The 26,916-nt window shown below is 42.1% G+C and overlaps 1 protein-coding gene across 1 annotated transcript in view; it reads left to right on the top strand.

Annotated features, from left to right (window-relative positions):
- The window catches only part of MTHFD1 (methylenetetrahydrofolate dehydrogenase, cyclohydrolase and formyltetrahydrofolate synthetase 1), a 40,162-nt gene that overhangs the window by 6,569 nt on the left and 6,677 nt on the right, over positions 1-26,916 (top strand). Inside the window, exons 2-24 of the mRNA XM_059850489.1 lie at positions 1,445-1,529; positions 3,840-3,899; positions 4,581-4,634; positions 5,007-5,143; positions 5,265-5,365; positions 5,686-5,822; positions 7,263-7,374; positions 11,187-11,314; positions 11,958-12,055; positions 12,601-12,774; positions 13,291-13,427; positions 13,721-13,767; positions 16,056-16,163; positions 16,265-16,339; positions 18,161-18,263; positions 19,418-19,494; positions 20,455-20,595; positions 23,158-23,226; positions 23,763-23,874; positions 24,059-24,198; positions 24,618-24,659; positions 25,675-25,775; positions 26,484-26,661. Coding sequence (XP_059706472.1) covers positions 1,445-1,529; positions 3,840-3,899; positions 4,581-4,634; positions 5,007-5,143; positions 5,265-5,365; positions 5,686-5,822; positions 7,263-7,374; positions 11,187-11,314; positions 11,958-12,055; positions 12,601-12,774; positions 13,291-13,427; positions 13,721-13,767; positions 16,056-16,163; positions 16,265-16,339; positions 18,161-18,263; positions 19,418-19,494; positions 20,455-20,595; positions 23,158-23,226; positions 23,763-23,874; positions 24,059-24,198; positions 24,618-24,659; positions 25,675-25,775; positions 26,484-26,661 — 2,416 coding nt within the window. The remainder of the gene's footprint in view (positions 1-1,444; positions 1,530-3,839; positions 3,900-4,580; positions 4,635-5,006; positions 5,144-5,264; positions 5,366-5,685; positions 5,823-7,262; positions 7,375-11,186; positions 11,315-11,957; positions 12,056-12,600; positions 12,775-13,290; positions 13,428-13,720; positions 13,768-16,055; positions 16,164-16,264; positions 16,340-18,160; positions 18,264-19,417; positions 19,495-20,454; positions 20,596-23,157; positions 23,227-23,762; positions 23,875-24,058; positions 24,199-24,617; positions 24,660-25,674; positions 25,776-26,483; positions 26,662-26,916) is intronic.

The following is a 26,916-nucleotide window of genomic DNA, read 5'->3' as shown; positions in this document are numbered from 1 at the left end:
AGTGCTGCTGGGTTGAGAGAGCTGTGTGCTGCTCCCATTTCCCTGTCTTCCTGCCTCTGGCCGGTCTAATTTGGAGCTCACAGTTGCAGGGTAGAGTTGCCTCACTGGCTGTTTATTTTCCTCTATGCAGGAATCACAGCTTCCCAGCTGGCATCAGCTATGTACCCTGTCCCTGTACCCTTGCCATGGATATTTTTCATGAACTGGCACTAACAGCACCTGCTCCAGTCTGGGAAGTCTGGTCCACCTTGGGAAGTAGCAGACCTGTGATACTGATTTGAGGCTAAATGAGCACAAGGAGACCTGTGTTTTATACAAAAGGCTGTTTGGTGCAGGGCAGATTTGCTGAGTGTGGTGGCAGCACCTTCTCATCCCTGAGAATGGGGATGGGTCACAGGATGGAGTTCACATGGACAGACCTGTCAAGCCTCTCATGTCCTGTGAGGTTTTGCTTACCTGGCTTTTGCTTCTGAGTGTCTCTTAAATTTGCAGTGTTGTGCCTCAGGCTCCTTCCAGTGCCATGAGCCCATGAGATGGACAGAATTGGTCAGTTCTTTCAGAATCCTGACTGCCTCTGGTGAGGAGCATTTGGGCCTCCACCTTCCCTGGTGAAGGATTATGCCTGTGGGGCCAGAGAGTGGTTGAGAAATTAGAGAGGAGTGCAAGGCTGTGGAGAGGTGATAACAGTGACTTCTGAGCTGTCTGTGGCTAATTTCAGTGCTGGGTACTCGTTATTAAAATGTTCTCTGGTGAACTGGGTGTGATTTCACATCTGAACTAGAAAACCAATCAGTGCTCAGTTTCAAAGTTGTGGTTTTTTTACAACTGTATCCTTAAATCTGCCTTTACTGAAGAGTTGACCTGAGCTGTGTTCCAGGGTTTGGTGGCTTTTCCTTACCTCTGTCCACCTCCCATTCTCCTCCCTGCTTCATCTTTGGGTACCTCCTGCTTGTTTAGTTATTTCCCAGAATTACACCATTGTAAATTCATAATCCTTTACCAGGACAGCTTGTGTGACAGTGACAACTGGTGCCTCTGGGATTCAGGTAATTTTAGTACAGCATAGGTGGAAGGAGGATTTCCTTTTGAGAAAGGAGTTTGAAATCCCAAGAGTTTCCATGCCAAATTTTGAACCTTTTTTTTTTTACCCTTGTATTGTATGAGTCTACACAATGTAGACTTCAAAAAAAAAAAAAAAAAGTTATTTAAATAAATTTGAATGAACCTGGTTCCAGAGTGTCTCAGTGATTTGTGGATGTCAATCTTATTTGGAGATTGCTGGGAGCTGTGTATTCAAGGCATAAGTGCATGTTTGCCAGTCTGCCCATCTGTCACTTTTACAACTCCTGACTGTATCAGGACAACTCCATCACTGTATGAGAATTCAGCCCCATGATTAACTTCTACCTTTTATGTGTTTTCATTTTTTTTTTCCCCTCTTCAGACAAGTGAGAGAGAGACTAAAGCAGCAAGTTGTTGAGATGACTCAGAAATTTCCAGGCTTCAGACCAGGACTTGCCATTTTACAGGTATTGTTTTCTTTAATGACAACTACAGAAAATATGAGTTACTTTGCAGTGGTAAGGGCACAGCTGATGAGCTTCATCAAAGCTGCCTTGTAGTTGGTAGCATTTTATTAGGAACAGTGTTCTCTTTGAGGTGGTGACACAGTCCTGTTAGGTCTTCTTGCCAAGTATCAGAGCCCAACAATTTTTTTAGGTTTTAAAATTGTTTTATTTCTTTCTTCAGACCTTGTTCTCTCTTGGAGTATTGTGTTTGTGAAATGGTAAAATGAAGCTGTTTACCTGTTAAGAACAAGGATTGCTTGTAGACTCCATTTGAAATCTCTGCACTTGAATGAGCTCTGGAGTTTGGCAGCTTTCAGAGATGTGTTTGTACCAGAAATCCTCCAAATTGGATGTTTATTAAGTGATCTGGTCTGCTGTTATGTCAAAACATGGAGAAAAAAGAGGGGTAGAGGCAGGGAGGGAACCCAAACAAAACTAAAACTACCTTTGGCCGAGATGACAGAGTACAAGGGATGGAACAACATCCTTTTGCTGAATTGGATATCCCTCAGAAGTGAGTGAGTGTTAGAGTCTACACAGAAAGGCTTGCAGAGGTAAAAAGCACATGACAGGTACAGGGCTTTGACCTGTGTTTGGCATCATTTTTTTATTTGCAGCTATAAAAAAATGGAAACTGTGCTTAGGTCAGGTGACTAGGAGTAGCAAGTGTCATGCTACAGGAAGGACCTATGGGTCCACAAAAGACAGAGGGAATGTAAGTGGCTGCTTAGAGCAGTGACTTTTGTCCTTATTCAGTATTTTGAGCTCCTCCAGAGCCTTTGGTGCCTGTCTGTGGAATTCCAGTGCTAATACCACCATAGCACACAAAGGCCCTGCTCCTCTTTGATGCCAGGAACAAATTTGTGCTTGTGTTTTGTTTTGGGGGTTTTTTTCTGGTTTTCCTTTCCATTAGCTTTAAGCAGATTTGTCTCTACAGAAGCTTTGTCTGCAGATGCTTGGAAGGAAGAAAGGTCTAAAACTTTAGTAGTGATTTGATGAAAGCTGCTGAACTGTTGACCTCATAAACTCTGTTGAAAAATTGCTGTCTTGAGGCACTATTGGATTGTTTTCCTGGTGGGCCTTGTATTCAGTCCTGGATTGTCTCAGAGTCTTTTACAACCTGTTTGCTCTTTGGCTGTTTGACACTTTTGTAAGCTGTCAAACAGTCTGGGCTTGGAGTTCATCTCCTGATACTGATATTTGCAGCTGTCTGTTTTTTGGTGAAGTGAGGACAATGAGCTGTTTTTTATTTGTAGCACACCATAGATTATGTGCTCTGTTCTTGGGAGGCATCTGGCGTCCTCTAAGCTCAAAGAATAAGTCAGTTAATCTTTATTTTTTTTGTCCTGTAGTCAGTAATTTCTTATTCACAAAATAGATGTTTGCTGACATCTCCTGCTTCTCTGCCCTGTATGAAGCAAACCTTTTCCTAAATCCAGCAGACTTTACAGGGGAGACAGCCCCTTTTTCTGTACCTAGGAGGAAGAACCAATGTGTTCTGGGTGATCAGGTCACCCCTGCAGCTTGTAGTCTATGTGAGAACCAGGAATGGCTCCCAAGTACCAGGGAACAGAATATCAAGAGCTTGCTTACCAGTTTTTCCTTATTTGGCCCCTATTTTCTTAAGGTTAGGAGGAGTATTACCTTTAACAAAACATACTGGATGATGCAAGTGGTCTCCTGAAATGCAGTTGTACTGTGAGCACCCAGTACTGCCAAAAACTGCAGACATTTGTTCCACTTGCTGTTTTTTCTTTGTGCACCACTTTGTCCTTGTTTTGGTTTTTGTTTGCCAGGAAAATTCCCAAGGTTCAGAACTGCAGGGGATGAAATGTCTCCATCAAAGCACACATGTACATAAAATTAAGATTCCTGAATATCAAAGAGGCCCAACGTTTTTGAAAGCCTTAATCAGATAATTGAATGTTATCAGCACCTGCTGATGATGTTAATTAGCTAAGGATTTAACTTTCTCAGATCAGATGGCGGCAATATTTTCTGCTTTGGAGACCACTGTGTTTTTAAGGTTTTTCAACAGGTGCAAATAGTTTGTGCAGGAGATCAGACAACTTGTCTTTAACTGCCTTAAAGTACTGAAAGAACTTTCCTGTTAGCTCCAGCTGTTCATATCCTCTATCAGCGTGTTTTACAGTAATTCAGGAATACCTCTGTCTCCTTGATGTAGATCCAAGGAAGCTGAGGGTTAAGCCCATCTCACCTGTGTCTGGGTCTCTATTCAGTGCTGTAACTCAACTGTCTTTTCATCCTTAGGTTGGAAATCGGGATGATTCAAACCTCTACATTAACATGAAGCTGAAGGCTGCTGCTGAGGTAATCCTGGACTTTCAGGACTGCTTTTTACCCTCCTACAGTTGGTCAGATCTGAATATGAAAAACCAGATGCAAGTCAATAGTTTTGTCTAAGTTTTTCCTGTATTAGAGAAAGCAGTGTTGGCCTGAGTTCTCAGTTACAAGAATGTGGTGTAGGTGTGTAACTTGAGAGCCAAGTGGGGTGCTCTAGTCACAGCAGTGTGGCTTGGTGCCACTTTTTGTGTGATCATCACAGATTACATTTGTCTGAAGTGCTGTGTCTTTCCTGACCCACGGCCTTGTTCTTATCTTCCCTGCCTGTCTTGTATCTGCAGTTGCTTTGTGCTTGTCACAGGTAGAACATTACATGCTACAACAGGGCAGGAACACAGAGGAGTGTGTTTTCCCCTAGGTGATACCTGGCATTTCTGCTGGTATTTTAAGGCAGTGTGCTGTCAAGCAAAGCTGATGTTGTTCATGTCTAAAGGTGAATAGGACAGTTAAAGGACAGACTCAGTAGGCAAAGCACTAATCTTTCTTTGATGGTATTTTTAAATCATAGGACTTGGAGCTTCAGGAGCAGGAGATAGTCTTGGGAAATGTGACAGAATGCAGCTGTGATTTAGCTGGATAGAGAGATTAGCCAGATCAATTGGATGTCAATTCAGAAATCAGATAATTTGTTGTTATTCTCATTTGCAGATTGGGATCAGTGCCAATCACATAAAATTGCCAAACACAGCAACAGAAGCTGATGTAAGTAATACAGTCAGTGATGAAAAAATACGTAACTTCAGTGTTGTGCTGAAGATATCTTTGCCCTGACATTGTATAAAAAGGATTACTTGCCTAGTGATACTAACTAATGAAAAAAAAATTGGAACCTGGTGAGGTGTTCTTGTGGTTTTTTTTTTTAAAGAAAACTAAAATGCTACAATGTAAAATGTAGAGACTTTAGGAGGTTTTTTGTCTTTTTTTTAATAAAGAATGTAATTGGCTTATACTTTTGGGTGGAAAAACTAAACATAAAGTTTGTGTCTTTTAATCCAGGTAGGATTATGTTTTTTCCTTTGCATCAGTCGTATTTCAGTTCATCATCCATTAGTTTTTTGGTGTTTGCTGTTGTAGGTGCTCAAGTGCATTGCCTCTCTGAATGCAGACCCAGCTGTTCATGGCTTTATAGTGCAGCTGCCACTTGACTCTGATAATCCCATCAACACAGAAAAAATAACCAATGCTGTTGCACCTGAGAAGGACGTGGATGGGTAAGCTGGCTTCACCCCTGGAGAGCATGACAGCTACTCCAGAAAGACACCGCTTTTCTTTATTTTCTCTTGAGCAGTGAGGCTGGGTATCTTACTTGGCCTTTATTCTTTCAAAATACAGCTTAAGTAGCATCAATGCTGGGAAACTCTCTAGAGGGGACCTTGGAGACTGCTTTATTCCGTGTACGCCAAAGGGATGCATGGAACTTATCAGGCAGACAGGTAAGGAGGTTTCCATACGCTATTCAGGAGTGCAGTAGTCTTCCTTAAGTGTAGAAATCACACACATTGTGAGGCTCTGCTTCACGACTTTTGCTGAGATAGCACATTTCATCTCTGCTGCCCTAGATAGTAAAAGAACTAGGTTAAAATGGTCTTTTCTTCCTTCCTCCCAACTGCAATTCCCTACCACACACAACAAAGAAGAACAGAATTCTGAAGTACCAGGGCCAGAGTTAAACTGACCAGAGCAGCTTGAGTTAGTGTGTACCAGGCTGCACAGTGACCTCTTTCTTGCTCTTTGCTGACTCTCTGTGGTGCAGGTGTCCAGGTGGCAGGGAAAAGAGCTGTGGTGATCGGCCGCAGTAAGATCGTGGGGGCTCCCATGCACGACCTGCTGCTCTGGAATAACGCAACAGTCACCACGTGCCATTCCAAGACTTCCACCCTGGCTGAGGAGGTAAGGGCAGGCTGTAGTTATTTGTCCCAGGCCTGGGACTGGGACTCTCTCACTGCTGCTCCATGTACAGTGCTGCTCAGTGTGCTGCTGCTTAGAGTCATTAGGTTTGGGGTGTCTTTCATCTGAATTGGTTTCCCAGTCCTGCTCATTGAGTGGTTGTTTAAATACTTCCACTGGAATAGGATCTTTATTATTTTTGGCACTTAATTAGAGGGGTTTAATTATAACAATAAAATTATTATTTTTGTTGTCTTTGAGCAAGTGCTGAGAATTTAATCATCCCTTCCTAATCTCCATGTAGGGGTTGGCAAAACAGCATATGTTTTTGTTGTTTTGATTATTTTTTTCACCAAAAAGACCAGGTGGTCTTCTGCTCTAATGGCTGAGAAATGTTAGGCCAAATGATTTCTCAGTTGGTTTATTTTTTTCAGTCGATTTTCCATGACAGGGAGCTGGTACCATTTTCCTCTTCAGCAGTGAGAGTGACAGAAATAGTGTTTTGCTGTGCTGCCACCTACTTGGATTTCGTAGAGCCATCAGCACTGCCAGGCTCTGTAGGCAAGTATTAAAGCTGAAAAAGGGAGTAGGAGTGTTTGAATATAACTCACAAAGTAGATCAAAAACACTGCAATGCTTCACGCCGTTAAGTTGCTGTTCAGTAAGACCATCATTAGGTTGATTAAAAATTGAAGTGCTCATACCTAATGATATCTTAAAAATAGTTTATCTCCCTTGAAGATTAAAGGGAAAAAAAATCCAGGGGATAGCAGCTTCCTAAGCAAATGTGAATGAGGCAGTGCAGGAACTGACAACGAGCTTTAGTTGGAGTCTTTAACGCTAGCTTTATGACTAGATCTGTCAAATTTACTGAATAGTCTCTGAATGAATATTAGTGCTGAAATACAGTCAGCTTCCCCTGAAGTTGTGTGTTATGCAGTCCTGGACATGAAAAGCACAAGACAGTGCTGTCACCAGTGAAGTGCTGCTTAGTTTTGTGCAGGGGTTGTTCTTGGCTGAACAAGATGAGTTCTTGCTGTCTGATGAGTGCTGGGTATATTTCTAGCACTGAATGTGCAGGGATATTTGAAGGAAGAGAAGAATATTCAGAAGGCTTTAATTTTATCTAAATGTAGCCTGTATGATCCACTTGGGAATCATGGAGGAGTTCAGAGGAGGTTGTGAAGTGTTGACTAGCAATAGTTCGGGGTAGGAGTATGAAAATAGGCCATTATTTCTAGCTGCAGGAATCTTATCCTTGCCAAGGAACTGGCAGCTACCTTTAAATGCTGAGAGTGCCCTTCTATGCCTCCAGTGTCAATGGATGAGCACAGTTTCACTGCAGCTCAAGCTGATCTAACTTGCTGGAGAAGCAGCTCTGCATTTTTCCCCTGCCAGTGTGATACACAGTTGTTTGTTGTTTTTAAATTTTTTTTTTTTTAGGTTGGCAAAGCTGACATCCTGGTGGTTGCAGCTGGTAGAGCTGAAATGGTAAAAGGTGAATGGATCAAGCCTGGTGCAATTGTAATAGACTGTGGAATTAACCATGTGCCAGGTGCGTGGGCAATATGTAACAAGTGGGGATGTGTTTGTTTGTGTATAAATGCAGTTGCTAAGCTCATGAATACTATTTCCTTGGTGTTTCTGGTCCACGTGGACTTCTTTCTCCTGTAAGTCTGTCTTAAGTAGTGATGACAACCTCTGACAATGCCAAAGTAAAGAAACCACTGGTCTGAAGCACTCTCCTGAAGCAGATCAGTGGCAGTTTTGATTCAGCCTTCAACGAGGCTGATGATTAAGAGAGGAAGGAGGAGGCCTATGAAATATTGCAACAGAAAATCCATTTAATTTGCTCCAGCTACACGGTGAAGTCTTGTCATTGTTGTCACTCTGGAGCTCAGGGCTTTGCTGTCATTACTTCGTGCTTGGATCTGTTGAAGCAGTTCCCTTTGAAGTACAGAAATGACAAGCAGTCTCTTAAAGTAGCTGTGGATTTGTTGAATCACAGCATTAACTTCTTGGGCTTGAATGGCTGTTGTCTTGAAACAAAGCAGATTGTGCAAGAGTATTGGTGACAATGGCTCAGGCATAGAATAAAGTGCTTTAACATAATGGATTTTAGGGTAGAGTTTCACTTAGCTGCACCTTCCTTATAAAGATGCTGCAGACAGTCTGGCAATTTCTGTTTTCATCTCATTTTAAATCCAAATTACAGATATTGAATGATATGGAAAATTAGTCACTCTTACTGTGCTACACCCACAAGGCTTTTAAAAGGTAGTTTTCATAATTAATCAGTCATTTTGTTGCCATTATTTAACAGAATGTAAAGAAATTTCTGTTCAGTGGTCTTGTTACTCAAAGTTGACATTAGGCTGCTTTTAAAAACATTAGTTCTCTCTCTAATTAAAACTAAAAGGTCATCTGCTGTTCTGTTTGTTGCTTGATGGTTTTGTTCCAAACAACGCAGACTTAGGCCATTTGCCAAAACCCACAAGGTCACTGCTGATGTGCATGAAGCAGAATGGGCTGGAGTCTCCCCAGCTGACATGTTGCAAATAAAACCCCCATTGTGTTTCTGATATATGATGGTATGACCTTTTTTCAGGCTTTATTTGAACAGCATCTTTGAGGACACGTCCCTGTTCCTGTGCAATTAGCCTGCCTTGAGCAGTGCACTGACATCTGAGCTTCTTGCGCACCCAGCCCAGTCAGTGTCACGTGGAGTACACTTAAAGGCATTGAGATTTGATAATTGAGACTTGATAGAGTATCATGGAAACTGTCACTTTTTTAAATGATGGATGTTACGGGCTCTTTTTTTTTTCCCTGTGGTTTTCTGAAGCTGCTGAGTTTTCCTTTTTTTCCCCTCTGTTATGTTGCAAAGAAGTTTTCAGATGAATCTTTTGGGAAAGAGTACCAGAATTGTGGGGAATTGCAGTACTACAGAAAGAACAGCAGCCAGCTTGCTGCCTTCTCCAGCAAGTCACTGTGCAGATAGAATATTGGTGCTAGCTGTAATCCTGCTTTGAATGTGATGGGGTGGGAGCACATACATCTTACCACAGGTGTAAGTGCACCCAGCTAGGTGCCTCCCAGGTGCAGCTGGAGGACATGGCAATCTCTGCATATGCCTTTGGTTTGCTAGTCAGGGTACCCCATCCATGCAGATCCCAAACTGATTTGATATACCAGGACATTACCTCATGCTGTCCTCTCAAGCTGGAGTTAGGACAAGTTATAGCAATATAGCACCATACAAATGCAGCTGTTGTGCTTTTGAATGGAGGGTGGCCTGAATGCTCCAAGGGTGCTGGATTGGAGGCTGGAAGAGACACTTCAGCCACATCTGGCTTGGTGTACTGCAGTTAACAGAATTTCCTTCAGGTAGACAGAGAGGAAAAAACAATCTCCTGAAACCTCTACTGGAGCAGGCAAGTGCCTCTTACTTTCCAAGTTGGATTGCATTTGTCTCTCCCCGTTGCTGCAGTTGAAGGGCTGGTCCAGCAAATACTCTGGATGCCTTATTCCAGGCCTGTAGAAGTTGCTTTGCTACAGAAAGGGAAAGCAGTGCAAGTAGAGGATATTTCCAGAGATGGCAGTCCCTGGAATGTCCCTGAGTCATGATGGAGGAAGCAACTCTGCTCAAAGTTGCCTGCTATGGGATTCTGCAGCCCTTGCTAGCAAGAAGCCATGAGAGTGGAATATGAGAGCAGCTTTTTTTGCAATATGGTTATAGTGTCACTGATTCTCCCTGTAACTAGTTTGTATTTTTTAAGAGTGGGATGATGAATATTGAAAAGGTGAAATTATGGGGAGAGATGGCAAGTATTGTATGTGAGCTTTCTTTCAAAAGAATATTTTGCAGGTAATTGAAGAGCTCCTAGGCTGTGCTCAGCAGTGCCTGGTGTGAGGTGCAGATGCAGAAGCAGGGACTGAGGGATTGTTTGGCCTGTGCTCATCTCTGTGTCTGTGGAACAGATGAGGCAGTTTGGAGTGCCAGCTTGTTTCCTCGTTTTTGGGCTGAGAGCCTTCCTGGCCAGGATGGCTGATGAGCCTGCTTGGCGTCCTTGGAAGAAAATAAAATTACATTATTTACTGTTTGCAGCCTTAATTAAATTGGTCTCTAGGGGGGAAGGCCAGGCTGATCTGCAGTTCAGGCAGCAAACTGACAGTGGCTGCAGAAACACTGGTTACCAGCTGTGATGTTGTTCAGGCTTTGAGCTTTAGGGAGGAGTAGTGTTGCTTAAAACACACAGCAAAGCATCCAAGCTGGTAATTGTCAGTAACAATGCAGCTGAAAAAAAAAAAAAGTTGGCTTTCATTCTCTCTTTGGTTTTAACATAATCTGCTCTTGGGGAGTTTGGTTTCTCTTCCACTACCTCCCCCTCACCAGATGTATGTGAAAGTTAGTGATTGTGTTCTGTTCAAATACACACTTATTGTATGCAATATAATATTTCAATGTAACAACATTAGAATCTATTTTCAGATTTTCATGCTGGTTAGAAGCTCCCTAGAGTCCTTTATCTGAAGTGAGAATCTGTCATTTCAGGAGCAACTTAAATTTTCTGGTTTTATGTGCTGTAATCAGGGACTTCCTTAGATGACTGTGCTAGTTTATTAATTCGTTTTGTCTCTTCCTCTCTTTATTGGGTGAGTTTAAAGGTCACCACTGGAAAAAAGGACTATGTCTGCTTCTGAATTGTCAGGTTATATAGTGCAGCAGGATATAGCAAACTATGTTGCCTGAGAGAAAGATTATCCTACTGAAGCTTTCTTAAGGCACCTGTGAAGTTTGTTTTGACAAGTCTGATCTCTGTGAACTGCTGTATTTACTGGTCCATCATTAAACTAGCAGTGATAACTGAAAAGCTCAGCACTTTCTGCCTTCAGTTTCTATAAAAGCAGGTGATTTTATTCAATAGTAGGGCCCAGATGCCTTCCAAAATGGAACAGAGCAAATATAAACCTGGGGGGTTTGGAACAAGTCAGCCATATTTCATCTCTCACCTCTTCATGGCTGTTGGTTTATATCTCATTCAAACTGCCCTGTGGGCAATGAGCCACTGAGAAAAGACTTGCATCCTCCAGGAAAGGGAGATCTGTCTGGCTGAGGATAAATGGTGCTTAATGGGAGGATGTGTTGCATGAGCTGTTGACACTCTGCAAGTGAAGTATGATGATAACAGATTCAGCTTGTGATGTTGTCTTAGCTGTTTCATCTTTCTTTGCAGCTTCCTGGGTACTCAGCTTCTATTTTGTTTGCTCCAGCAGAGTTAAAGACTTCAGCTTCAGTCAGTGCTGTCTCCTCTGTTGCTGTGCTCAAATGTGATGTGTAACTTACTTTTCTCCTTAAATCCCCAGACAGCACAAAGGCCAGTGGAAAAAGAGTTGTGGGAGATGTGGCATACAGTTCAGCAAAGGAAAAAGCTTCCTTCATCACCCCAGTTCCTGGTGGTGTTGGGCCCATGACTGTGGCCATGTTAATGCAGGTACTGAGCGGGCTGTGGTCATCTCTTCTGTGTTTGCTTTGGGGGGTGTTGTTGCTGCTGACCATCAGCACACTGCCAAAGCAGCTGTGCTCCCTTCTTGCTCTTGAAAGATCTAGTTAGGATTTCCAGCTTCTTGTTCAGACAATTTGGATTCAGTTAACTAAAGAAAAAGATGGACTTCAAGGAAATGTTAGAACAGAGGTTTCTGGTTGGTCAGTTTTGGGAGGTTTTTTAGGGGTTTTTGAGTGTGGTCACTCAAAACCATAAGAAATGGGTCTGTCTTATAATGCTCTGGCTGTAATTCTGAAACCATCCTTAGGATGATTGGATGAAAAGGAGAGTAACAGTATAAACCAGCTCCCTGTTTCCATGCTTTGCTTAAGAAACCCTGCTGACACAGAACACACAAAGAATCCAGCACACTGGAAGATCAGTAGAGAGATAGATATGGTGGGATTTTTTTCTTTTTAAGAAAACAGCAAGCAGAATCTCATTTTGGGTTATTAGCAAATGCTTTAATAATAGCACTTTGATTTAAACGCAGCTGAGACAGATTGGAGGGGCAAACCTTCCTGCTCTCTTTGTTAACCAGTGCAGTTTGTGCAATGGTGGTTGCTTTAATGCATTCACTTGCTTGTTTTAGAGCACTGTGGAGAGTGCACAGCGTTTTCTGGAGAAGTTCCAGCCTGGAAAATGGACCATCCAATACAACCAGCTTACCCTAAAGATGCCTGTTCCAAGGTAATGCTGTCAAATTAAGGCACTCTAAGGTCTTCCTAAGGAAGCAGAGCTAAGCTGCAGTGGTGCTGTGATATCTCTTGAAGTGTCTTGAAATCTTCTTAGACTTTCACAGACTTCGGGCCAGCTAGATGGTTGCTGATTCAGGAAATAGTGAAAAACTTGTATTTTGGAAAATTTTCAGTCTGGCATGCCAAAACAGTAGTATCTTCAAATAGGAGTTGCTCAAATCCCCAAGGAGCAGCTGAAAATATGCAAAATACCATATGGGATCATAACACATTGCCTACAAAAGGCGTTTGGGAAAATGGGGAGGTTGAGGAGAGGGGTTGTTGTTTGTTTTGGGTTTGGCCTTTTTTTATTTTTAGAAGGGCAACTCTGAGAATGTGTCTGTTGTAATGTGTCTGATTACTTGTATCAGTTTAACTAGGGGGGTTTAAAGATTGACTTGAAAATATACATCAGGTGTTTGTAGTTTATTCCCTACAGAAGTGGGAAATTTGTGGAAGCCTTTGACTTACAAACTCATCTTGCTCTTTTTCTTTAAGTGATATTGAAATCTCAAAGTCCTGCATGCCCAAGCCCATTGAACAAGTTGCCAAAGAAGTTGGCCTTTTCCCTGATGAGGTGGAACTCTATGGCCAAACTAAAGCCAAGGTTCAGCTCTCAGTGCTGAAACGCCTGCAGAACCAGCCAGATGGCAAATACATCGTTGTTACTGGGTAGGTGCTTCCTGAACTGAGACATCACTTAGAAGATGAAAAGAAATTTTACTAGCATGGCGTGTTCTTCAATTGTCTTTTGGTGGGGTGACTGGATGGGGTGCTCTGGGTTTTAGTAAATCACACTGTGAAAATGTAGTAGTTTGGGAAGTAGATGGATCACTTGTGGCAAGCAGTGGGGATGTAGCTTAACATTTCTCTCCAGCAGATGAATTGTTTTGGTCTGCAGGTCAGGGTTATGAAGGGTAGACTGGTTCATAGCCATACTTCTCCTGGTCTAGTAGCCTGCCTTCAGTAGGAACCAGCAAATTGTTTCAGAGGAAAGTTGTCAGCAGTTATGTGATGACTTGCCAATCTCTTTCCAGTTTTGAATTGATGAAGATTAGCTGAAGTATGAGCCAGTTCAGAATCTGAATTCTCATTAACTGCAATCACTGGGTGACTGTTTTATCCCTGAGATTTGATTCCCACCCACTACAAGGGTGTAATTGTGTCTTTTCTGCTTTGTTGCTGCAGAATAACTCCCACTCCCCTGGGAGAGGGGAAGAGCACCACCACTGTTGGCCTTGTCCAAGCCTTAGGAGCACACCTTCACCAGAATGTCTTTGCCTGTGTTCGGCAGCCTTCTCAGGGGCCAACTTTTGGCATAAAAGGTATGATTGTTCTGTTGCTTGCAATTGGCCTAAATAGACAAAGATGGCATTAAAAAATACTGTTCTTCTTCTCTGCACTGTAGTTTTATATTATTTCTAGTTACAAGTGCATTTATTTTAAGAAAAAAGAGCTTTGGGTAAGTTCTTCAGTTTTGTCTTCAAGCTACTGTGTTGGGACTTAAACTCAGCTGCTCAGTGGTAGCTGCACTCTTGGAGCCATTAAGCAAACAGATAAAATACCACTGGGCTGGAGACACCTGGATTGGTGTGGTCTGACTGTTGTCTCTCTGCAGGTGGAGCTGCAGGTGGTGGCTATTGTCAAGTTGTCCCAATGGAAGAGGTAATTCTTTATACAAAGCCTCATTGCCCTCACAGCTCACAGACCCTGAAGAGATACTGCAGTCAGATAACTTAGAAAATTTATGAGTTTATGACATAGTGTAGCACTTGATAGAACTGGGTGCTTGATTTCAGCGAAGCTTGTTTTTTTTTTTAAACAAGCAGCCATCCTTGTGTTGTTTCAGAAGTGTGCCTTCATGGTCAGGGAGCTTCATAGAGCTAGGAATTCCCAGTTCCTCTCTTCCCTCCCCTTCTCTGCCTTGAATTGCTGTGTACCCTGGAGCAAAGTACATCCTGTGCCTCATTTTCCCACTGCTGAAATGAAGATGATAATGGCTTAATGCATTTTGGAAGAATATTGCATAGTTCTGTCAGCTGTGTGGCCACCGACTCTTTCCTTGAGCTATTTTGGAGTACTTGTGTTTTAGATTACTAATATGAACTGGGATAAAGAAATTTGGGAATCAGAAATGCCAAGACCTCAGCCTGTGGGGGGCTGGCACTGGAGCATATTTCTGGTGTGACTTGGCAACAAGTAAAATTCTGTGTTTGGAGGCAGGGAATTAAAAAGCACGTGTAGCATGTGCTCTCGTGCCTCTCTCAGCTCTCAGAGTAATTGCCTGTAGAATTCTGCCTTTGTCTCATGCATTGTAGATTGACACAGGACAATTTCAGGAAGAAAAGTAGAAATGATCGAAAGGGCTGTTTGTTCTAATTGATGCAGCAAGTCCATAAAAGATAAAGATGTTCAGGAGGCAGAATATTGATTTAGTCACGTGCCAAGAGCATGTGTGAAGAATAGATGTGACAGGAAAAATAACCTCCTCCTCTTTGAGAGTGTTAGTAAGACAAGCCAAAATACCTGACTGTGTGCTGCAGTGGGAAACAGCCACACTCTAGGAGCCAAACTGGCTGGAATGACTTTTTTAAAGTATGACCCACGTGATACAAATACACATAGTTTTGTGGGGGTGTTTTAGTCAATGCATGTCTGGTAGAATTTAAAGTATCTGGAGTCACTAGTTAAAATAATGATCTTGATACATAACTGCATGCAGAATTATTACATTTTCATCCTATGGAAAAAAATAGCAAGTGAAAAACATTTGAGTTCATACTGCAGAAGAAAGGTAATAATAATTGCTTTTTGTTGTATGTGTGCAGAATGAGACAACAATTAGCTTTACTAATTAGTATTTATAATTGGTGTGTGATTAGCTGAGTTCTGTTTTAGCTTTGTGGGTTTTGAGACCACAGTAACAAGGCTTCAATAAAATGGTGTTGTAAGGTATTCTGTCATATCACCTTTTCTAATATCACCTTTCCATCTTTTCACATTTGCTGTTTGGCTAGAGATGAAGAGGATTGTTTTAACCCCACCTTTTACTCACCTGCCATAATCATTGGATCATTTCAGTTGGAAAAGACCTTTAAGATCACCAAGTCCAACCATTCCTCCAGCACTCCCAAACCCACCACTAAACCGTGTCCCCAAGTGCCACTGCATGTTTCTGAAATACCTCCAGGGATGGTGACCCCACCACTTCCCTGGGGAGCCTGTTCCTGTGCCTGACAACCCTTTCCATAAATTTTCTCTCATACCCAATCTAGATCCTTCACCAGCTTCACAGCTACAAGATAGTGCAGTGCAGCCAGATAACTCATGTAGGCAAACCCACTCAAACTATGTTTTAATGAGATAGAACTAAGAAAACTACTAGCAGTGTCACTGTGTAGTACGTGGTCTACAAGCTCTGCCTGTGATTCTGTGTTTGGGTGGTTACCTTAAGCAGAGCTCTGTGCAACCACAGAGCTCCACTGCTGGTGCTGCACAAGGTTGATAGTTCCAGTTTAGCTCAGACTCCCTTGTGGGAGCAGCAGCCACTTCAGCTAATGTATGTGTGAAACCTGCTGTACAAATGAGGGGGTCAATAGGAAGGTGAAGGAGGATCAATGCAGAATACAGAGTATGCTGAAGTCGGGTCTTTTAAGTGCCAAGGAGCCTGTGAGAACTGTTCTGGTGGAGGGGAAAAGAAGAAAACAAACAACTTTTTATTTGGGAGCTTTGTTTTAGAAGTTTGTAAAATGACATGAGTGTGGGGGAGGCATTTTTATGTTTTAGAGAAATTCTTTCCTCTCTTCCACGTACTGCACTGAGCAATCTCTCCCCCTCCACCTCACCCACTTTAACATTACTATTAATACTCCTCTTTCCATCTGTCTACGGTGAGTTGGAATAAGTGAAAATTGCAGCAGGATGAGGTAACTGATATGTTTCATGTCCTCTAGTTTAACCTTCACCTCACTGGTGACATCCATGCCATCACTGCAGCCAACAACCTGGTCGCTGCCGCTATTGACGCGCGCATGTTCCACGAGCTGACTCAGTCTGACCAGGTACTGTCCTTCCTTACCATGTGTTTGACCCCAGCCCACTGTGGCCAGGCTCTTTTGGATGTGCCAGCAGTGCTGATGAGCTGCTTGTTTCATTTTGCAAGGCTCTCTACAGCCGTTTGGTGCCATCTGTCAATGGTGTCAGGAAGTTCTCAGACATTCAGATCCGAAGGCTACAGGTGAGCTCACTGCTTTCTCCCCGGTTTCTGGTTCTGTTCCATTTACTTATCCCTTAGGTAGGCAAAGCTACGTTACAGAAACCCCTGTGTTGTCCCTTAGTTCATTCTGCTGGCATTTGTTTTTTGCACAAAGTGTGCAGAAGTGTGATAACTGTTCATACAGCACAGAAAACAGATGCAGGAAGGGGAGGAATCATTGCTATAACTCTGTCAAATACTCCGTGATTAACACAATGGGAAGAAATAGAGCTTAGTGTCCTTTATTAGTGGTGTCAGTTCAGTGTCCCTAATGCAGTTTAAGAAAGGACCAGAATCGGTCTCTATACCTAAAACACAGCTAGAGATTAGTGGTTCCCATGTGACAGCTGTGTAGATAATGCAGCACAAAAAAAAAAAAAACAGTTCATAAAATTCAGCAAAAAGAGAACATACAGAATTTTCTTTGTCTTACCCAGATCGCGAAAACAAAGAAAAATGAAAAAAAACCTCCTGTTCCCTACATGGATGATTTCTCCTATACAAAAAAAAAAAAAAAAAGGCAACAAACACCAAAACAGAAAAAAACCCAAAAAACCCACAGAATTCCCAGTTAGATAAGTACCCCTGTCATTGAATGGCAGGAATGGCAGTCCCTTAGCAGCCCACAGCTCCTCTGATCCTCAAAACTTAAGGGCATATGCAAGTTCACATTGGCTTCTGCAAAAATGAGGATTAGCAGATGAATAGTTTTGCACTGGGCTTGAACCTTGCAGCTAGGGGGACAGACTGAGCCTTGCTGAGCTCCTTCAGGGTACAAGCCTGTTTTCTAGAGTGTTCAGGCTGGATCAGTTGCCCATTTGGAAGTCAGGAGCGATAGTCAGACTGCTTGGGAAGGTAAAACTCTGATATATTAATTGGCTATAATGTCTTAAGCCATTAGAGAATGTGTGGTTTGCTTCCATTGCTGAGCAAGAAATGATGTCATACTGCTTGGTGTTCCTGATGGACTGCTGAGGGAACTCTACCCTAACCACTCTTCTGCTTATTAAATGTCAAGATGTGAACAGAATGCTAATACTCCAGAAAGATGGTATCTCTGTCATTGTTGTTGTTTATTTCCTTTTCTAAATTATATGCTTGAAGAGGAAAAGAACAGACTTTCTTCTTCCCTGCTGTTCTTCAGGAGAAAAATACGACTTAACTGTCTGGTTAATTAAAAAACCTTGCTCGTTCATAAATCAACCGTATCGTTTCCCTCATGCCTAAGCTTGCGCTTCTATCAGGCTTCTTGAGATAATTCTTCTCTCAATTAAGCAACTTGGCAAACTGCCCATCCTCTCAGTGTGTTCAAGATCAGCTTTCTGGGATGCTGACAGCCTTGTGACTGAATTGTTTAATTCTCCTTTGTGCTGCTTTAACCAGCATGCTGAAAGCAGTGGCTTTAAATATGTGTGGCTGTGTGCAGTGACCCCAGGCAAACTAAGGGGAAATGGATGTAAGCATGTGAGGCTAATGAAAAGGGCAAGGCGTGGAAGGAACTGCAGAGCTGTCTCTTACTCTTTCTGTAGGTGCCTTGCACAAAGCTTGGTGACACCCTGCCCTGATGAGCTCCATTGTCTGCCTTGTCCTTTCCAAGCTGGACAGCAGCAAGCTCTGTCCAGTATTATGCTGATATGGATCATCTTATGCTGTTGTGGGGTTTGGAAGAAAGGGTCACAAAAAGGCAGTCCCTCATTATTTCTGAATATGCAGATGCTGCTGCCAATGCCTCAGTGTTCTAGTAAAAGGTTCACTTCTGTGAATATTTTCAGTATACCTCTTATTTGTCTTTTCTTCCAATAGAAACTGGGCATTAACAAAACCGATCCTATGGCTTTGACAAAGGAAGAAGTAAATGCATTTGTGAGGCTGGACATTGACCCAGGCACCATAACATGGCAAAGAGGTACTAGAGACATTAAATAAAAGAAAACATGTCAAAAGAGACATTTGTAGTTGCAGCTGAAACTGTTTCCTGGGAAAATGGGAAAGGGGGCAGAGTTGGTTCTTCCTTCCCTAAGTTTGGTGGGATAGTTGCCTGCAGCTGGGATCCCATTTCTGAAGGGTCTAACACAGGGCCTTGAATCTGCTCTGAATTCACAAACATTAAGTTTGCTAATGGGTGCCAGTTTGTGTTTCTGGATTTGTCAGTCACTGAGAGAGTTGAATTTGGCAACTGTAGCCAACAGCCTTTTAACCTTACTGCTCTGTGAGTAAGAGGGTTCTGCTCTGGAATTAAACTCAGTTTTAATCTGCCCACTTGCTCTGTCAGGGACTGACAGCAAGTGAAGACCAGACTTTTTTAAAGGTTTTTAAGGATAGTTGAAGGTAGAATGATTCTCTGGTCTGGCAGATTAAATATTTCACTATCAAAAGAATTGTAAAAGTGGACTTTTTTCCTGAGTTATGCTCCAAGTGTATTGCTTTTTCTTCTCTCTTTTAAAATACAGTATGAAATGTATTCTCCAGAATTTGCTTCATAACCTGTAATGAGACTAGAGTAGTCTGCCTCATGGGAAATACTTCATAAAACACTTTGAATATTTCAAGCATATAGAAGGAAACAGCAAATTTAAGCCAGTGTTTCATAGTTTGTGTTTCCAAGGTAATTTGACTTAATGGAGCTATATAAAACAATTCTCACTAAGTGATAGTATCTGACCATTTTATCACTTAACTTATAAAATGTTAATTTTATTTCTTTTTGACTGCGGTAATTTCCTGGATTCGTATTGGTTAATGATGGTGAAAAATCAATTGGAATAATATTATCAGTTCTGCTTTTCAGAGAAGCTTTGGTCTGGTGGTTAATGCACACAAAGGGATGCAGACTCCCTCTGAATGCAGTGCAGGCTCTGGTGTATCTCTGGGTATCTTAATTTCATTGCAGTTTTTGTGTAAGAATCATGTTGAGAAGCACTTGCCATTCTTTAGGAGAGGATGGTTTCTCAAAGTGCCATCTTCTCTTCACTGGTGACCTGGCTGGGTGTTTGTCACAGGGCAAAGATGTGAATTTATGACTTGGCAATGTGACATCTTACCTCTCTGCATTCCTTGCAGTACTGGATACAAATGACAGATTCCTTAGGAAAATCACTATTGGACAGTCTGCAACAGAGAAAGGCTTCACACGGACGGTAATTGTTCCCTTTTCTCACATGTTTTAAAAAGTGCTTTGAGAAAGGTGTTCCTGGAGGAAGTTTTTGTAGCTCCAGCTATTTTCATTTTTGACCATCATCTTGTTAAAAGACAAAGCAGAAAGTCTCAGCTGAGCAGTTAAATTTGCTACCGGTGCTGTGTTTAGTTTTATTGTCTCTTCCCTCCTTCCCTGTTGTCTCCTGAATATTGGCTTCCCAGACTGGGATGTCTGTGGTATATGAGTGCCCTTTGTAAAGCTGGCCATGAAGTGGCTCATCTTCACTACTGCAGGTGTTTTGGGTGGGGGTTTATCCAGTCAGAACTAGACACAGAATCTGAGCATGTCTAGATTAATTGTATAATCAATATAGTAAAAGAGGCAATTGGGCTGTGACTCCCTTCATCCCTTAAGTAACTGTCAAATTTATAGTTCAAATGAATTGTGCTCAGAAAAGCCTCTTTCTTTTTACTTGAAATGTCCTTAGGGTGCTTAGCTTCCCTAAGGTAGAAGTGTCTGCACTATGTCAGATGAATTTTACCCTACATTTCCTATAGAATCTGGTTTTTCTGCTGGTGGGCTTTTTGTCTTTTACTGTATTGTTTAGCAGTGATCAGATGAGTTAGTGAGCTCAGTCTTCAAAAATATAATTTGTTAGTGTTACGTGTTCTTACATGAATCACTAATGTTCGTGCCAGGAGAGACACGTAATAGCAACAGAATGAGTAGGTTTTGTTTCATTTTGCAGGAAAAAAAATCCTGCAAAGTTTAAAATGGCCAAATTAAATGAAGTGTTCTGAGAGCAATGCTTTGGATTTCTTGTATATTCTATGTCTGTATTTTTTTCTTTTTTTTCTTTATTACAATGGTGATGATTTGCCTTGTTTCAAGAATTGAACAGAGGCAAGAATTGCTGGGAGGGAATCTTAATGAGTTCATGTCCTTCATTCATCTCTTGCAGGCTCAGTTTGACATCACAGTGAGCAGTGAAATCATGGCAGTCCTAGCCCTGGCTGATGGGTTGGATGATATGAAAAAGCGATTTGGCAGAATGGTGGTAGCTTCCAGCAAAAAAGGACAACCAGTTACAGCTGATGACCTTGTAAGAGTCATTGCCATTAAATGCTTTTTCCTATTATTTCTGAAAGTCCTTGGATTAAAAAGCAGAGAGACAGTTGTATGAAAAAAAAATAACATTACCATATAGAAGAGCGGAGATAAAATCCTGGCCCCTGCAGTTAATGAAGGTTATTTTTCTTCAGTGTCGTACCTTCACACCTTACCCAGAGAGGGTATGTGAGACCTGGGTAGGGACAAGGGTCTTGTGGGATGTGCTGTGTGTCAAGTTGCAGCTGGCACCACAGGAGTTACAGGGGAAATACGTGGTGGCTTCTATGCAAAAAGTATGTTTATGAATCAGAAGAACTCAAAATGCATCCTGCTGGCCATCCTGTTTCTTAGACTCCCTGGAGCGAGGAAAACATTGAGCAGGAGGAAAGCATTTGCAAATTCAATTACAGACAATGAAATATCTTCTTCTGGGAGTCTGTGAATGCTATAAAAGCTGAAGCATTTGCAAAAAGTGTGTTCTCTGTAAGGCAGCCTTTGATGAGGGGCACAAATGTTTAATTTGCCTTCATGAAATGCTGAATGTCATAGTGCTGGTGATGCCTGTTACCAAGTGTGTAAAGCAGCCCTAAGCAGCAGTTGCAAGCTGCAGCATTGTTCTGCAGCTCTCCCTCCAATAATTGTTAGTTCTTGGCAGGTCTGTGGAGTGTGTCAAATAGCATTTTCCCAAATAGTGCTGCAGCATGGTTTCAGGGCATTGCCCTGTGTCCCAGGCACTTCTTCCTGACCTGTGTTTCCAGCTAGGTGGGACAGGGCATTAAGGCTTACCCAGCTCTTGCTATCTTGCTGCAGGGTTTTTGTTTCCTTATGTGCTGCGGGGATGCGGGTGTGTTGTTTATTTGTTTTACTTCCTCCCAGGATAAGGCTGCGAAACAGTAGATTGATGGCCTGACTCTGGCCTTGCAGGAAAAGTGCCCGGATGGAACAATTTATCTGTAAATCCCTATGTGAGACGTTGGGAATGAGAAAGAGCATGAGCCAAAGTTCTGTAGGCAGCTTTTAGATTTTAATTCCTACACCTAGCGTGCTGCCAGTTTAACTTAAGTAACTGAGTTAAACCCTTTTTCTGGAAAACAGGAGTGTTTCTTAACTGCCCATCAGCCATGTAGGCAGATGGTGCTTGGCTTGGGAGTTTCTTCGACTTTTCTGTAGAGTCCAAGTATAGAAGTCTTAAATCTCAATTTTTTTTTAACTTTTAAAAGAATCTAATTATATTTAATTGTGTTCATTCCAGTTGCAGAATGGAGGATGGTATCAGACATCCAACAGGTTCTCTTGTCTGTTATGTTTGCAGTTGATGGCAGCCAGTGGCTCATGTTGTTAGGACCATGTTACCCACTCCTCATGCAGGCAGAAATGTGATTGCAGAGACCAGGCTGGGTCCTGCTGCTGTGGTGCAACCAATGTCATGAGTGTGCTACCAGGAAAAGCAAAAAAAAATCTGGGAAGGAATGTGGAATCAAAAACTGACTCCAGGTTTTAGGGATGGGGTGTGTGGAAGTGCACTGAGCGACACAGGTCTGAAATGTCGCCATGGAAATTTTGTTCTGCAGTTTTCATTATTGTGGAGATGAGTGAAGTTTAAAGCTTCTCCATTAAATGTTAAATAAGCTTTCATGTGGCAAGATTGAGAGTAATGAAACAAAGCAGTGAATGTCTTAGAAAGAAATAGTCTTTCATGTCTTTGAGTGCTGCAATTCAGTTGAAATTGAAAGGGAAGAAAAAGAGATTATGGGTCAAGGTTTTCATAACTGCTGTGAACATTTGGCTCAGGACTCACTGCAGCAAATTTAGTTACTTTTTCAAGAGCTGGATAACAGCTGGTTTGGTTTCCACTGGACTGTCAGTCACAAAAATGACCAAACCCACATCTTCTCTTCCCAAAGCACATGGGGATGAAATCATAAGCTTTAGTTGCTCAGGAAGCAGAATTCAGCAGGGTACGTGGCTGCACCTGGGAGGAAATGTGGGCTCCAGTGTTTGCCTTTCATGTCAATCTGGTTGTTCTCATCAGCACAGAGGTTCACTTTAAAAGTTATTTCTGCACAAGAGACTCGAGCAGGATGTAGCAAGTTGTTACGACATTTTAAGGGCAGTATGTAGACAAAGTTGCTGAAAAGAAGGAAGAAAAATCCAGGATAAATGGATCTACAAAATCTAAAGAACATTTCTTTCTGCTGCTGAATGGGCTGCAGTAAACCGTACTTACTGAGAGGTTACTCCCTTGCTGCTCTTCACTGCTAACCTTGCCCATAGCATTGAAACATGAATTAATTGTTCTTTATGCCTTTGCTACAAAGTGGTGGCCCAGCAAGGTCACAACCAAGAGGCTGCTCCCACCAGAAATCACAGCTCCTCTTACAGGAATGTAAAGGTCATTTTTCTGCTTTGCCCTGACTACAGTTAGTTCTATGCTGAGCAACTTCTGGTTCTGGTACCAAAAGCCCTCAAGGACAAAATCAGAGCCTTTACACTGCATAGGAACCTTCTCAAGGTCTTGGTACCTCTGGAAGCTGATTGTCCTTTTTTCTTTTAGGGAGTAACTGGAGCTCTGGCCGTCTTGATGAAAGATACTGTTAAACCAAACCTCATGCAGACACTAGAGGTGAGCACAGGTTATTTGGTTCTTGGCTCTGAGAAGGCACTTAGAGGAACTGATTTAATTCATCACAGTCAGTGTGGGTCTGCTCAGCTCAGAGTTGGGGGTTTACTGTGGTTTTGTGCTCAGGGCTAGGGGAGAGGGCTGGCTTCCTTCTAGGTCTGCCATCGGCATGTGGGATGACCCTGAGCAAATGCACTAAAATTTGCTGTGTCTTTGGTCTGTTGTCTTTAATGTCAAGAAATGTTTTGGGAATTGAAATGGTATGGATGAAGGAGAATGACAAAGAGTTGCTGGGATTTAGCCATCCTTTTCCTAAGCGGATTAATACCTCCACTTGTGGAGATTATAATAATCCTGTTTGCCCTGTAGTCCTTATTGCTGATAACAAATGTCTGATCAGAAGGCTTTAAGATCTGTCTTCTTAAAGTGTTTTTCTTTACTTTAAGATACCGCAGTACTTAGCTCCTGACATGCTGCATATTTGCAAAATTGCACTTTCTGATTTCCTCTTTCTTTCTCCTGCATCCCCCTTGTTCTAGGGAACACCAGTGTTTGTTCATGCTGGACCTTTCGCCAATATTGCACATGGGAATTCCTCTGTGCTGGCAGACAAAATAGCATTGAAGCTTGTGGGTAAAGATGGTTTTGTTGGTAAGTGTGTGGAGTGTGGGGTATTTTCGTTTGCTTGTTGTTTTGGAGGGATCTGCCTTTTTTATCATTACTGTCTTTGGGCGCTTTTTTTTTCCCCTTGGAAGAAGTTTCAGATTTATATAATCAGAATATGATTTCTGCACCCAGAAATCTTTCATAAACTTCTTTTTATTTCCTACTCTAGTTACAGAAGCGGGATTTGGTGCAGACATAGGCATGGAGAAATTCTTCAACATTAAGTGCCGCTATTCTGGTCTCCGGCCTCATGTGGTGGTGTTGGTTGCTACTGTCCGAGCTCTGAAAATGCATGGGGGAGGACCTGCAGTAAGTATTGGGGAAGGCTTTCAGTGGGTCTGAGGGGCTGTTCCTGTTGTTCTGTTCCAGTCATTTAAAACCTTGTAGCATTTGAGCAGCTTGAAGTTGTCTTGAAATTCAGAGTTGTAAAAGGAATTGATATTTCCCTGTTTTTCAACAGCTTCATTGGAGTATGTTACAGGTTCATGCCTGCTTGTTTTATTGCCCTAGTGAAGTGCCTGCATGCTGGGCCACTTGTAACAGTTCCAGAATGAATCATGTATATTATCATGCAGTCTTTTTTTCTTCCTTTACTTTTTTCTTAGAAATAAAAAAGATCATCATGCAGTAGAGTGTTGTATCTTCATACTGTTTAATAAGAATCATTTGGGGATTGCTGTCATGGATAAAAGCTTTACGGGATTCCATTTCTTTCCCTTTTTCCACAGGTCACTGCAGGGGTACCTTTGCCAAAGGAATACACAGAAGAGGTAATCTTTAAGCTGTTGTGACAGTGGACCAGCTAACTGTGGTCATGACATGATGGTGTCATGCAGTGCATGCCTGGATTACTAGTGTGTCACTTATTTAGCTGCCACAGAAAGGCTTCTTCATACAAACTGTAATGCTTTTTTTTAAATGTTACCTTGGCTCTGCTCTTTCAAACATTTATTGTCTTTGACCTAGCCAGTGTTCAGAGCCTTTTTTTCTCCTTAACTCACACAGTTGTCTGTGTGCTCAATTTTTCATAGTTGTATCTACTCTGTTTTCCCAACCCTCTCAATGCAGAGTAATGCTGAGCTGAAATATTGTCTCTGAAAATATCCAGAGTGTCTCTCTAATTACTCTCTTCTTAGCAGCAGATTTTGTTTTTATCCCCCCCCCTCATTTGCAAGCAAGGAAAGTGAACTAAAGTCTCACCTTCCATCCTTATGCCTTGAATGGTTGTATACCCTTTGGATAATTGATCAGGCTCTTTAAACTGCTGCAGCTCTTTCACTTGTGGAGCTTCTGTATATATTATCCTTTGCAAAGGAAGGGATGAAATGTCTGAATTTCCAGGAATAGTCTCTGATGCTGCAAAATGTAAATATATGTAAACTGAAAGCTGTTGCTGCAGACTTCAAATGCATGTCATGAAACTCACTGCTGGTGATATTTAATATATAAAGAGAAATGTGTCAGAGAGGAAACTGAGGCTTTTCTGTGGGGAGTTAATGAGAACAGGCATTAACTTTTTAAGCATAACAAAAGGTGATAAAAAATGGTTTCTCTTACTTTGACTTGGGAGCTGAAATAAATGATCATTAGAAGTAGTCACTCATTTTCCTGTCTCCTGTCCAAGGGACAAGTCTGGACTGTTCCAAAAGCAGCACTGGGGATTTGCCTTTGTGGTTTCATTCCCATTTTGACATTTTTACCGTTAGCTTCTGGTTTAGTGGGTTTGGGAAAAAAGTTTCCCTGCCCCTGATAAAATGTGCTTCCTGCTTGCTGCCTTCTCTACAGAATCTTCAGCTGGTGGCAAAAGGCTGCAGCAACCTCAACAAGCAAATCCAGAACGCGCGCATGTTTGGAGTCCCGGTGGTCGTGGCTGTCAATGCTTTCAAGTGAGTGAGCTGGGACTGGGGGTGGTGCAGGGTGTAGCACTGTGGCATTTCATATCCTGTGTATAACACAAACTCTTGTTCTCAGTACTGTTGATGTGTTGTTGGCAGCATTTCCATAGAGTCATAAAACCATAGAATGGCCTGGGTTGGAAAAAACTTTAAGGATCATCCAGTTCCACTCCCCTGCCATGAATTAGAGATATCTTTCACAAGATGAGGCTCCTCAGAGCCCCATCCAGCCTGGCCTTGGACACTTTTAGGAACATTTTCAACACTTGGGCAACCTACTCAATGCCTCAGCACCCTCATAGTAAAGAATTTTTTCCTACTATCCAATCTAAACCTACTCTGTCAGTTTGAAACCATTCCCCCTTTTTCCTGTCACTATGTGCTCTCGTAAGAAGTTTTTCTCCAGCTCTCTTGTAGGCTCCCTTCAGATTCTAGAAGGCCACAGTTTTGCCACATTGTTGGAAAACGCATCAGTTGGGCTCTGCATGTTGTACTGCACAGCAAACAACCACTGTGTGGTCTTTTTATGCAGCAGAAGTACTTTGAGCTGTGGTGTTAAAGCTGATGCCAGCCAAGGAGGAGCTGAGCAGCTTTCTGCTAGCTGTGATTTCTTGGGACACATTTTGGATCTTGTCAAGAATGAATATTCATTTACTGTGTGTGCATTCTGGTACAAACATGCAAACTTTCTCCTTGCAGGACAGATACAAAGGCTGAGCTGGCCCTTGTAGTACAACATGCAAAGGAGGCTGGAGCATTCGATGCTGTGGAATGCACTCATTGGGCAGAGGGAGGGAAAGGAGCCCTGGCCCTGGCCCGAGCTGTTCAGAGAGCATCCCAGGCACCTAACAACTTCAGGTTCCTCTATAATGTGGAGGTAGGAACTTGCACTATTGCAGAGATGCTTTGTTTATATCAGTTGGTTTCACTAGCTTAAGTTGTTTAGGGCTTAAAAGGCTGCCTGAGAAATTGAGAAGAAATGTGGTATTAGAATTGAAACATTGATTCCACCAGTCTCACAGACCTAGTTAGTCAGTTTTTACTGTTTTGGCTACTCATTGAAATATTGAAACACATTTTGAAAACTCTCAAATTACTCTGTCTTTTGTTCTGCAGCAAATGGAATTAAGCC

The sequence above is a fragment of the Haemorhous mexicanus genome, chromosome 6, assembly GCF_027477595.1.
Source record: "Haemorhous mexicanus isolate bHaeMex1 chromosome 6, bHaeMex1.pri, whole genome shotgun sequence".
NCBI lineage: Eukaryota > Metazoa > Chordata > Aves > Passeriformes > Fringillidae > Haemorhous > Haemorhous mexicanus.
Note: the sequence above shows the minus strand (reverse complement) of the source record. Positions and strands in the feature narration are given on the sequence as shown.